The sequence below is a fragment of the Hippocampus comes genome, unplaced genomic scaffold, assembly GCF_001891065.2.
Source record: "Hippocampus comes isolate QL1 unplaced genomic scaffold, H_comes_QL1_v1.1 scaffold427, whole genome shotgun sequence".
In the NCBI taxonomy this organism is placed as follows: Eukaryota; Metazoa; Chordata; class Actinopteri; order Syngnathiformes; family Syngnathidae; genus Hippocampus; species Hippocampus comes.
This window is the reverse complement of record NW_017805871.1, coordinates 691,158-702,352: the sequence shown is the minus strand read 5'-3', so window position 1 is coordinate 702,352 and position 11,195 is coordinate 691,158. Positions and strand designations below refer to the sequence as shown.

The 11,195-nt window shown below is 42.8% G+C and overlaps 3 protein-coding genes across 3 annotated transcripts in view; 1 reads left to right on the top strand and 2 right to left on the bottom strand.

Annotated features, from left to right (window-relative positions):
• Positions 1-3,432, top strand: part of cbx7a (chromobox homolog 7a) — a 15,202-nt gene extending 11,770 nt beyond the window's left edge. The window contains exons 2-6 of the mRNA XM_019888738.1: positions 1,386-1,429; positions 1,572-1,637; positions 1,748-1,814; positions 1,970-2,276; positions 2,429-3,432. Of these exons, the coding sequence (XP_019744297.1) occupies positions 1,386-1,429; positions 1,572-1,637; positions 1,748-1,814; positions 1,970-2,276; positions 2,429-2,874 (930 nt within the window). The 3' untranslated portion in view covers positions 2,875-3,432. The remainder of the gene's footprint in view (positions 1-1,385; positions 1,430-1,571; positions 1,638-1,747; positions 1,815-1,969; positions 2,277-2,428) is intronic.
• A 1,746-nt stretch (positions 3,433-5,178) lies between these two features.
• Positions 5,179-7,986, bottom strand: LOC109527013 (GTPase HRas). The gene is made up of 5 exons (XM_019888679.1): positions 7,732-7,986; positions 7,421-7,540; positions 6,794-6,972; positions 5,724-5,883; positions 5,179-5,635 (listed from the first exon to the last, which is right to left on the bottom strand). The coding sequence occupies exons 2-5, from the start codon at positions 7,529-7,531 to the stop codon at positions 5,522-5,524; spliced, it is 564 nt and encodes a 187-aa protein (XP_019744238.1). The 5' UTR covers positions 7,532-7,540; positions 7,732-7,986; the 3' UTR covers positions 5,179-5,521.
• Positions 7,987-10,637: 2,651 nt separating this feature from the next.
• Positions 10,638-11,195, bottom strand: part of LOC109526982 (vesicular glutamate transporter 1-like) — a 9,924-nt gene continuing 9,366 nt past the window's right edge. The window contains exon 6 of the mRNA XM_019888581.1: positions 10,638-11,191. Within this exon, the coding sequence (XP_019744140.1) occupies positions 11,023-11,191 (169 nt within the window). The 3' untranslated portion in view covers positions 10,638-11,022. The remainder of the gene's footprint in view (positions 11,192-11,195) is intronic.

The following is an 11,195-nucleotide window of genomic DNA, read 5'->3' as shown; positions in this document are numbered from 1 at the left end:
TTTTTGGCCGAAAAAATCGACCATGTATAGTAAGGCGTTTTTGGCCGAAAAAAACGACCATGTATAGTAAGGCGTTTTTCGACGAAAAAAACGACCATGTATAGTAAGGCATTTTTAGCCGAAAATAACGACCATGTATAGTCAGGCTATTTTAGCAGAAAAAAACCACCATGTAGTCAGGCTATTTTAGACGAAAAAAACGACCATGTATTGTAAGGCGTTTTGGGCTCAAAAAAACGACCATGTATAGTAAGGCGTTTTTAGACGAAAAAAACGACCATGTATTGTAAGGCGTTTTGGGCTCAAAAAAACGACCATGTATAGTAAGGCGTTTTTAGACGAAAAAAACGACCATGTATTGTAAGGCGTTTTGGGCTCAAAAAAACGACCATGTATAGTAAGGCGTTTTGAGCCGAAAAAAACGACCATGTATTGTAAGGCGTTTTTGGCCGAAAAAATCGACCATGTATTGTAAGGCGTTTTGGGCTCAAAAAAACCACCATGTATAGTAAAGCGTTTTTTGGCGAAAAAAACGACCATGTATAGTAAGGCGTTTTTTGACGAAAAAATTGACCATTGGCGTTTTAAGATGAAAAAAACGTCTCAAGATAATAATAAACATTAAGAAAAAAATCATAGGATAGGTTATAAGGAGAAAGGTGTGAGATAAATGAAATATATTTTGCAATAAGAGAATATAATAAGAAAACTAATAAAGCATTTAAAATGTAACAATAAAGCAATGAAATCTCGAAGCATTCGCGGTTCCAATAATTTGCTTTGTCTGTCATTGGTGTGCCTTTCCCAGATTGATCAGGTCTTAGAAACGCTCCCGAGGTTCACCTTGCCTAATTTAGAAGTTACGATTTTTAAGTCTTAATCGGAGATTTTATCTTTATCAGTTAATTTATTCTGCAAATCAGGAGCATGCCATTTGTCTCGTGGGATATGTGTCCTTACCACTATGTGACGGCTTCATTCGAGCTCATTCTTGTAAGGATCATTTACAGAACTCCACAGAAATAGTTCTCCAGTTTACAGATAAAACTCACTGCATCTTGATTGGATCTCAAAGTTTTACTCATCATTCAAAGCAAAATATCTCAAGGGACACTGCACAACAAAGTCCCACGCTCGTTCTTAAACTAATAGCCAATACTCCAAAAATAAGCAAACACGCACGAGTACATCACAACAAGGAGACAAGTAGAACTTTATTGTGAAATGCACTGTATGTAAACCAACAAAAAAAAAATGCTGATAATCCAGTCAGTATACAGTGGCGATGACAGAAGCGCCCCCCCCCCCACACACACACACAAAATAAGTCCTTTTCTGTCTTTCTGGCATCTCATTTTAATGCTATTCTCCCTGTCTGTCTGCAGGGTAATGTGGAGTACCTGCTAAAGTGGCAAGGATGGCCCCCAAAGTGAGTAATCACTGACTCATCACTCAATGACATCATCCTTGAATATCGGCTCACATCCAACTTGAAGCCTGACCTGCGTTTCCATACGGGGGAAGGGCAAGCATGACGAATGTTAAAAGTGTGCTTGTGTGGCTGTTGGCAGGTACAGCACTTGGGAACCAGAGGACAATATTTTGGACCCTCGCCTGGTCCTAGCCTACGAGGAGAAGTGAGTGGAAATTTGTTTTGTGAAAGGCAGTGGGATTTAACTTTTTTTTTTTTCCATTGTCCTTTTGCTCACCTTTCTGTTTTTTGCTTGTGTCTTGGTGACATTTCCAGTCAACAGAAGATCAGAGCTCTGGCCTATCGCAAGAAAGGTCTCAGACCCAGAAGCCTCGTCCTGCGGGTAATGTCATCTTGACATCTACGTATTTTAATACATTTTTTCAAAGTGTACTTAATTTTGCGGCTATTCAATGAACACTGGGCCGAAAGGAAACCTGCTCTCCTTGTAAACATCCAAAGTAGTGTACTTCAATTTCCTCACATGTGTCCTTCTAGAATATCTTTGCCATGGACCTGCGGAGCGCCCACAAGGCCCCGGACAAACCTGCGCCCCGACTGCGCCTCTCACTTACCCGCGCCATGAGCACCGATGTGGACCATATCGAGCGGGGAGGCGCATACTGTCGCTCAGCGAGGAGGAGGAGGACCAAGCAGCTGGCGTCCAAGCGGAGTGCATGCGCCCGCTCGAACAGAACTGTCGGGCACCGGAGGAAGAAGACGGAGGACTGGGATGACACCAGCGAAGAAGAGAAGCAGGAGTCCCAAAGTGCCACAGAGGAGAGACGGGCAGACAGCTTATATGGTTTGTTTATCTGTTTATCAGTGGCCTCGAAGTGTGAACTTTGACCTCTATCATCCCAAATTTCTCCTTAGGAAAAAAAAGTTTATTTTTATAGCACAAGAGTGGAACTACCACTCGTCCAATTGACTGAAACTGAATTTTCTGCCCTCAAGGTCATTCTGAGTGCAGCTCACCTCCCGTACTGGAGCGACATGACTTGGAGCTGGACATGGAGGAGAACGGCCCTAAAATGTTTTCGGACCCGGAAGACGTCGACGTGGCAACGATTGCGTGCGACCAATCAAAGGACGGTGCATCGACGCTTGACGACGGAGCAGCGGATGCGGTTACCGCGGACAACGGGTCAGACGGCGACACGGGCGAGGAGGAGGGGCAGTCAAGGCCCGTGAGTCCCACGGGCGCGCACCTGAAAGATGACCTCACCTCGGCGGTCGCGGGCGCAGATACGGTGGTCCGCATTCAGAACGTTACCACGACGACGGCGACCGCTCAATCACAGCATCCTGGGAAGGTGATCATGACCGAGGTGACCATCAATTCGCTGACGGTGACTTTTAAAGAGGCCGCTGAGGCGGAGGGCTTCTTTAAGGACTGTTAAGCGAAGGCGCATCCATTCGACAACAATAATCCGACTCGCCACTCATTTTGTAACACCTGTAATTTGTCACGTAGGTAACATGTTTACATCGAAAGAAATTCCTGCTGAGAAGACATTATCGCCTTTGAATTGAAAAAAACAAATGAGTGGTGATTTTTATTACTGAGGTGAATTAATTGGAATTCTCGAGAGACAAGTAATGAGGCAGCAGTCAAACAACTCCCTTCTTCCACGCAGCTACTTTTGATTTTTATTCTTCAGTTTTCTATTTATTTTATTTTTTTGAAGGAATTCCAGAGAATCTGATAGTTAGACGCAGGTCAAACAAACTGACTTCTTCCATGCAGCTACTTTTTACTAAAATAGTCTTGAAGTGCTTTCCAGCTAGACATCACGCTCCGGTAGTGTATAGGCATCTCATTTCATTCGCCCGTCTTACAAATATGTTTAGTCAAGATTGCCACTTGGACCCGAGTTTATTTCTGTCCCAACAGAAATAAAACAAAGAGATGTAATGACTGCTGCTCATATGAAGGAGGAGGGATGCGCAAAAAAAAACGAAGCGCTGTTGTGTTTGCTGTCTGTTTGTCCGTTTTAAGTACTATAAATGCTACTTGGTTCTATTTTTGTATTACCAGTCGGTAGTCCACTCTTTACACTACTAGCCTTTGTGCTTTTCAAAGGAAGAGGTATCATTTTACACTGCTGCTGTTACGCTTTGTGAAAGTACAATAATGTACACTAAGCAGACGTACATTAGATCAGACGGTAGAGAGCCTTTGTTATTTATTGCATGTCATGTGTATAAGCTAAACTTACTGTATGTGTCTGACTCATGTCTTTTCTTGGAAAAAAAAACCGTTTTTATTTCGACTGTATTTCCAATAAACATGAACTGACTACCTTTCAGAAGGCATGTACTGTATTTGATTATCGCCACTCGATTGGTGTCATAAACCAGAACTTTATTGGTACTAATAGACATAGTTATGTTATAATAGGCCAGCATGGTCGATGATTGCTTCGCAAATCTGCCTCTGATTGCATCTTTTTGGAATTGAAAGAATGAAAAGACAAGCAGACCTTTTTTTTTTTTTTTTGGTATGATCTGACAGTCGTATATGATTAAAATGATCTGTATTGTTGTTGCCTCCCACCCCCCACCTAAAATTGGTGAGATAAAATGTATGCATTCCTTTATTTGCTATTTATCTACAGAGTATTGAAATAGTCGGCTGAATTACTGTAAACAAAAGTATTAGTAAAATATAATATTTTGCATTATGTATACATATATTTTTTTGATTAAATAACTGCTTAATTTATTTTAGGAGTAACCGAAAACAATCGCAAATGCATTTATGGTCAGTGTAGTTATTTTCATTTGTTTGAGATACATCCCTATAAATATTGATATGCAATAATAATAATCATTATTACTAATAATGATAATAAAAAAAATAATTTAATTTGGGTCAATCCGTAGTGCTAAAAACAATAAATGACAAACCAGGAGAGCGAGCTTTAACATAGCAGACGACTCAAAATAGGTTTTACGTTGTAAAGGTCATCATCTCCACTAGAGGGCGCGTTGTTCTTAGAAATCCATCCAGTCATGATCTGAGCAATTTATGATTTTTTTTTTTTTTTCAAAATGGTTATGCTGACTGGGTGCCGTTGGCCTCTCAATTAGGAGCTCCGCCGTGTTTCATCAAAATCACTTCGACTACTTTATCTGCAAGTAGTGGCCACCAGAGAGCAGGTGACCGACCGCACTGTCAGTGGATCTCAGTCGAAAGGATTAAAAGCTTAACACTGCATAACCGAATACTCTACTGAACAAGGTTACTGTCTGTGTTCCTGCTGCAAACGGTTGTGCTTGCTTTGCTTGGAGCGGTTAAGTCCTCCGACACCGAGTTGTCAATCAGTGGGCGCTGAAGCAAATTTCAATCAGTCGGTCAACTAATGGATGAAACCGAATTCACCGGAGGGTCGACTGAGTTGTGTCTCATCTTTGTCATACGAGCAGGAATAGGTCATGCTTCTTACTAAACAGGATCTGAGACAGTTGACCTAATAATGTGGTCACTTTCACTTTCAAGGTGCTCTACTTCAAAGCACAGTGACAGACGGCGGTCAAAAAGCAGCAGAGAAAAGTCAGTCATGGAAGGTGGTTGACACTGCTGAGCAGATAAAAAAAAAAAAAAAAAAAAGGTAACGACACTCCAGAAGGTAAAAGTGTTATGATAACCAAACAATCAGGGACATCGGAAACAATTTCAACAAATGACACAAGACATGAAGTCAGTAGGAAATAGTTTGATGTATTTGCGTGGAAAAACAATCACCGAAACGTCAGCAACCAACACAAGGCTTCAGCCTATCGCCATTTGGCCCAAATGTGTCCTCAGTGCACGCTGTCGCACTCATATTAGCAACGAGTCAATTGGAGAAAAAGTTGAGTTTCTTCAAAAGAAAATTTAACTCTTGAATGCTGCTCTTAAAAAAAACCTAGCTAACAATTCAGTTTGGTCTGGACATTCACAGCATTAAATGGACAAACATGTTGGGAGAGCTTGTGGCCTACCTGACATGTAGGGGGCGCTAGTTTGCGTATATGACAAAAAATGTGACACGGCTCTCATCGCTATAATATCATGCAGCGTCTCTGAGTGTTCTTCTTGCTCTTTTTGCTGCTGCGGTTGGTCTCTTTGTATCTTCTGATCTCTCTCACGAGCGAATAGAACGCTTCCTCCACACCCTGCCGGGAACACAAATGCAAAAAACGGGGTCAGGCCCATGCAGATGCGCGCAAAGGAAACGCGCTCAATGCCGTCACGGACGCGCACCTGTCTGGTTTTGGCCGAGGTCTCGACAAAGGGCACGCCGTAGCTTCGGGCCAGTTCCTGTGCTTGTTTCGTCTCGACGGAGCGTGAGCTCAAGTCACTCTTGTTACCCACCAGCACCATGGGAACGCTGTCGCTGTCCTTCACCCTGTTGATCTGCTCCCTGCAGGGCGAACACATGAGGAAAAGTTTGTCAACGACGCAAAAACGGAGCGATTTTCACGACCGACTGGGTGAGCAATTGAAAATTGTCAAAAAAAGAGATTGTATTTTGGATGGGGATGGTTTCTCAGGTGGCACGGTGAGCTAGCAGTTAGCATGTTTTTACGACAATCTCAAATTCAGATTCCCAACTTAATTGAACAGGCCCACATTTTTGAGCAATTAAGGCACACAAACACACGGCGGAGGTAATAATCACTTATCTCTTTTCCTATGTGGTCAGATGACCCACACTGTGGGACATAAAGTCACAAGCATCTAACAGCGCGTGTTACTGTCAAATCCTTTTGTACAATTTCCCAGGATGTTGAATCACGAAATAAAAAGGCATCACAAGTACAAATATAACCCAAAAAGTGAGATTAAATCTAAACCCGTCCATGGCAGTTCAGAGCCTTCGTATCAGCTTCATTTCAAGGATCACAAGACTGCAACGCTGCAAAAGTGTGAAGGTTTTGTTCTATTTTTGGTCTCTTTGCTTCCAAAGTTGCGCTCTAAAAATTTTTTTTAAATAGATAAATAGAAAACGACGACACAACCGTAACATCAAACTCAAGTTCAAATACAGATCTGAACTTATCTGCCAGGGGAACTTTCAGACTCGTCATCGCTTGAACACATTTGCATACATGATGTAGCTGACGACGCATTGCATACGCAGAGACATCCACGCGATGCTCCGCTGCTTTTACTTGAACAGTTTAAAGAGCAACTACATGATGGTGCAACACTCTCACTGTATTCATAGTTTAAAGTGTAACTCGGGGTGTACCGCTCCAAACCGTACGGAGATGAGCTGAGCTGAATGAACTGTGCCATTTGGTTGAGAAGAGACTTGACATCACAAGCACCTGTACAGGTGAACGTCCTCGAAGGACTTGGTGTTGTTGATGGCGTAGACGCAGAGGAAGCCCTCCCCCGTCCTCATGTATTGGTCCCTCATGGCGCTGTACTCCTCCTGACCCGCAGTGTCCAGGATGTCCAACAGACACGTCTCTCCGTCGATCACCACCTGCTTCCTGTACGAGTCCTGCGGCACAGAAAGACGACAGCATGCACGCTTTAGCCATTGCGATTCCGTACCTTCCAGAAGTGATTCCCAACCACTGTGCCGCTGCACCGTCGTGTCACGTGCGTGAGGGATCACCAGGAGTCACGGAAGGACATGAGCCAATGTTTTATCGATCTATGCAAGTTCCCTTCCATCTATAACTACATCTCAAAAATTGAAGAAAACCTTCGGGGTGAAAGGAAAATTCTTGGGTTGTAATTTAATTTATAAAACTGTAATCCCTCAAAGGCAATTTCCATTGACACTTTGCTGCATACACTGAACATTTTTGGTGTTGCACAACACACACATACTGTTGTGCCAAATCACAGTCATGCAGGCGTGCAAAGGAGACGTCAGAGTGAAAGTGTGATTTGACATGGAACAAGTCTTACACGGACGGAACATGTACGGCGATGAGACCCACCTCGATGGTTGGATCATATTCATCCACAAAGTGATTCTGGATGAGCTGGATGGTGAGAGCACTCTTGCCCACGCCTCCTGCTCCGACCACCACAAGCTTGTACTCGGTCATGCCTGCAAACTGACGCGAAAACAAAAGCAAATGACAGCAAGCACACACTGCGACCGCTCAGCAGACAGCCGATAACATCTGATCCAGCGCCGTGACATGGCGACCCAAATTTAACTTGGACACTCAAGTCCATGTCGCCTCTAATTTACGTCACCAGCGTAGCTGCCGAAAAGTCCGTGTTATGTAAGAACAAGGCTTACCTGAAAATATGATTTTAAGACAGCGTGTGAGTTCACAGGTCCGGAGTTCACGCGTGAATGTATGACATTAGCTTGCTACATAGCGTTAGCCTGAGGACTTTTTCCTTCCTCAAACCGCACAAAAAAAAAAAAAAAAAAAAAAAAACACTTTCAGCCCTCGAGCCCTTTCCCAGCTACAATTGTGCGTCACAACGCGAAGTCGAGATTTATGACGACGTGTTTAACTAGATCACACTTTAAAGTTGTAAAAATACGGAAGTCGAGATTTATGACGACGTGTTTAACTAGATCCACACTTTAAAGTTGTAAAAATACGACAACATCTGATTTCGCCCACACATTCAACCACTATTCGTGAATCATTGGAAAAGTCAAAATGATTGCGTTAATCCTCACGCTAAACGACCAATCAGACGCGGACTCTAAAACAGACGTTAATTTTGTCCAATTACAGCGGAGATTTTAATGTTGGTCTCGCCCATTACGAAAACAATATCCAATCATACATTGGGATTTCAGTTGGGCGTGGTCTCCCACCGCCCCATCGACCGTCACTTGTATTCGCTGTACAAGGTTTGTCGGTCCAGTGCAGTATTGCAGGATTCTGGGTCCAAGTAACGAATATTAATATTCTCCCAACGAAGCAGTAGACGTTTCGTTACAGCATTGAAGTGTTTTTTTTTTCCCCAGGCATTACTACTTTACTTAGTCCTTACCTTTTTGACTTGTTACTTGTATTCACTACTTGTGAAAATAGATAAATGTGCTCCTTTGTCAAAATATTCTCATTACTTTTCTCAACCCCGAACGTGCATTTTACAACGACGCAACAGATAATTGTATGATGATTCCAAAAACACCGTACGAAAGTCAATACAAACTATTTTGTGTGCATGGGTTTTTTTATCTGTTGTGTTTTAAAATGGATACTTTGTATAATTAATTATCAAAGTTACTTTTTGACTTCCACTTATATAGCGTTTGTATTTTTTTTTACTGGAGTTGAATCAATGTTTCTACTTTTACCATTCCTGTTTTAAACACAACTATCTATTTCTACATAAGTACCTTTGCCACGTGGACTTCTGTATTAACTGTTGCTATCCCAATTTTTTAATCTGTGTTTTAAAGTTGAATATTTATCAATTTGACACGGCGTTGATCAATAAAAACCATGCTGAAATGAGAGCGGTATGACGATCGAAAATCTTGGACGTTTACTGCCCTCTTGCGATCGTTGTGAAGAACATCAAGCACTTTGGAAATGACACACGCAGGCGCGGACTCACACTTCCTTCCGTACGCACCCACGAGCGCTTGTTTGCCATCCCGCATTGTGACGTTCATGTTGCTGCCGCACTCTCCCACTGAGTGCATCTGCTCTCTTATCTAATCTTTGCCTAAAATCGCAGCGATAATCCCGTTTCCATCTGCCCCGAGAGAGACAGAAACAGGAAACTGACATTGCTCTGTGAAAAAAAGATTGGCTATTTAAAAACAGAAAAAATGAAATAAAACAGACTGCTGACACCTGTAAAATAGCTGCTTAGGTTTAATTATACACGAGGATATTTCACATTGTACATCCTTTGTACACAAATATTTTCCACATTTTTTTTTTGCATTTTAAAATGTTTAAGATTGAATTGTTTATACACTAGTTCCCATCACGTTTCAACACATTTCATTGAGATCGAGGAAAACAATACTGGAATGGCCATAAACTGGGACAAAGAAGAAAGTAGATTACAAATACAACACTGAAAACTGAAAATGATCACATGAATAATCATTCTTTTTTTTCCCAGCATTTTGCTTGTAAAACCAAATAAACCCCTTGGAAATCCTTTGCGTTGCAGCAGTGTAATCGTGTCCCATCCAAACCGCAATTCAAGATCAGAAATGACACATTTGACCCGAAAAGACAATGACCAAATGTCGAATCAAAAATCTAAATGGATTGCTGTGTGAATACATGCAGAGCGCAGCTTTGTCAGTGCGTTTTGTGTGTGCACGTAATAAACACGCCTCCTGCCTGAGTCTCTTGGCTCCGTCTATGTGCTGGTGCAGAAAGCTCCCTGTGACTCCATTGCCCAGCTGCCATTGCATCAAGATTGCTTTCAAAGTGTGAAAACAGCTACTTTGGAATTAAACAAAAAAACAAAACAAAACACTTCACCCGAATACATAATGTTGTTGCGTCAAGTGGGTGTTGCTCTACAGAGACATTCCTGCCAAATTGTGTGCTGGCTGCTCTCTCGACACACAGCATGGCACGAGAGTGCGCTCACATCATGAAAGTACCACCTTGTGTGTGACTGTGTTAAAGGACGAGAAGGATGACGGGGGACTGCACTGCTGTACTCATTATAACATGCTCACTGCACAACGTTTCAGCACCTGGACCCAACTGACAAAACAACACACTCACGACACCACTGACCCACTGGGGCTGTCTTTCAGGAATTAGAAAGACAGCACCGATTGACAGAAGAGAAAGCTGGAAGTGTGACGGGAAAAAAAACCCCACTGGCACAAAACACGTCCTGCTTTGACTACTTTGCACCAATTAGATGACAAAATAGTCAACGACACAGCGCATTTGTCACCCGAGCATCATCGAATAAAGAGTCCGGCGTGTCGGATGATTACTCATCATATGTGCCTTGTGACCCATGAGCCTAGATGGGCATGACCTAGTTAGGTCAGACACAGGTGAGCTTCCTCTAGACACCACGTGCATCTCTATGCACGAGCATGTGCCAAAGATGCATGGTACCAATTTCATTTAAAAAAAAAAATGTTCAGAACGTTTGCAAGGGTCTTAGCCATAAAAACAGTCTGCGCGTGTGTGTGTGTGTGTGTGTGTGTGTGTGTATATGTGTGTATGTATTTCATCACTCTTCATCATGAACATCATTCTTATTTAAAACCGCTGACATGCATTCCCTGAAAGACAAAAAAAAAAGGTAGTGAAGCTTCAACATGAGATGTGAAACACAACACAAAGGACACGCTTGCTGCGCTTCCTCCTCGAGATGCAAACGGACCAATCACAGCGAGCCTCACATTAGGGACGACGTTTGAGGGCGATGAGCTGCGTTATATAAATACCATCTGTGTTTATGTATATGTCAAAATCTAACACTGCCCTCCAACTCCACACAACAAAAGAATCAAATCAACATACTCTTGTAATTGTACAAAAGTGCGCAGCAAGTTCTCCTCTTCCTATTTCCGCATTTTTTTTTTCCTTGTTTCGTACACACTTGTATCAAGTCAGTCTCTCGTCTACGTCAGCTTCGTCTCCTCCACTCCGCCGCACTTATATGAGTTGTATCCAGGCGGCTGCACATACTCCTCAGATTTATCCCAGTCCGTCACCCATCCGGCCCCGCCTCCCGCGGCCCCGCCGCCGTTTGAACCGACCGCCTGTTGACTCATGGCCCCGGACTGGCCGGCGC

Bases quoted from the DNA above. Each gene is read 5' to 3' on its own strand.
- LOC109527013 (XM_019888679.1), bottom strand. From the start codon at position 7,531: ATGACCGAGTACAAGCTTGTGGTGGTCGGAGCAGGAGGCGTGGGCAAG. The intron at 5,884-6,793 runs GTGCTTGTGATG...TTCGCCCTGCAG, and splicing joins GAGGACGTTCACCTGTACAG to GGAGCAGATCAACAGGGTGA. The intron at 5,636-5,723 runs GTGCGCGTCCGT...TGTTCCCGGCAG, and splicing joins CCTCGGCCAAAACCAGACAG to GGTGTGGAGGAAGCGTTCTA.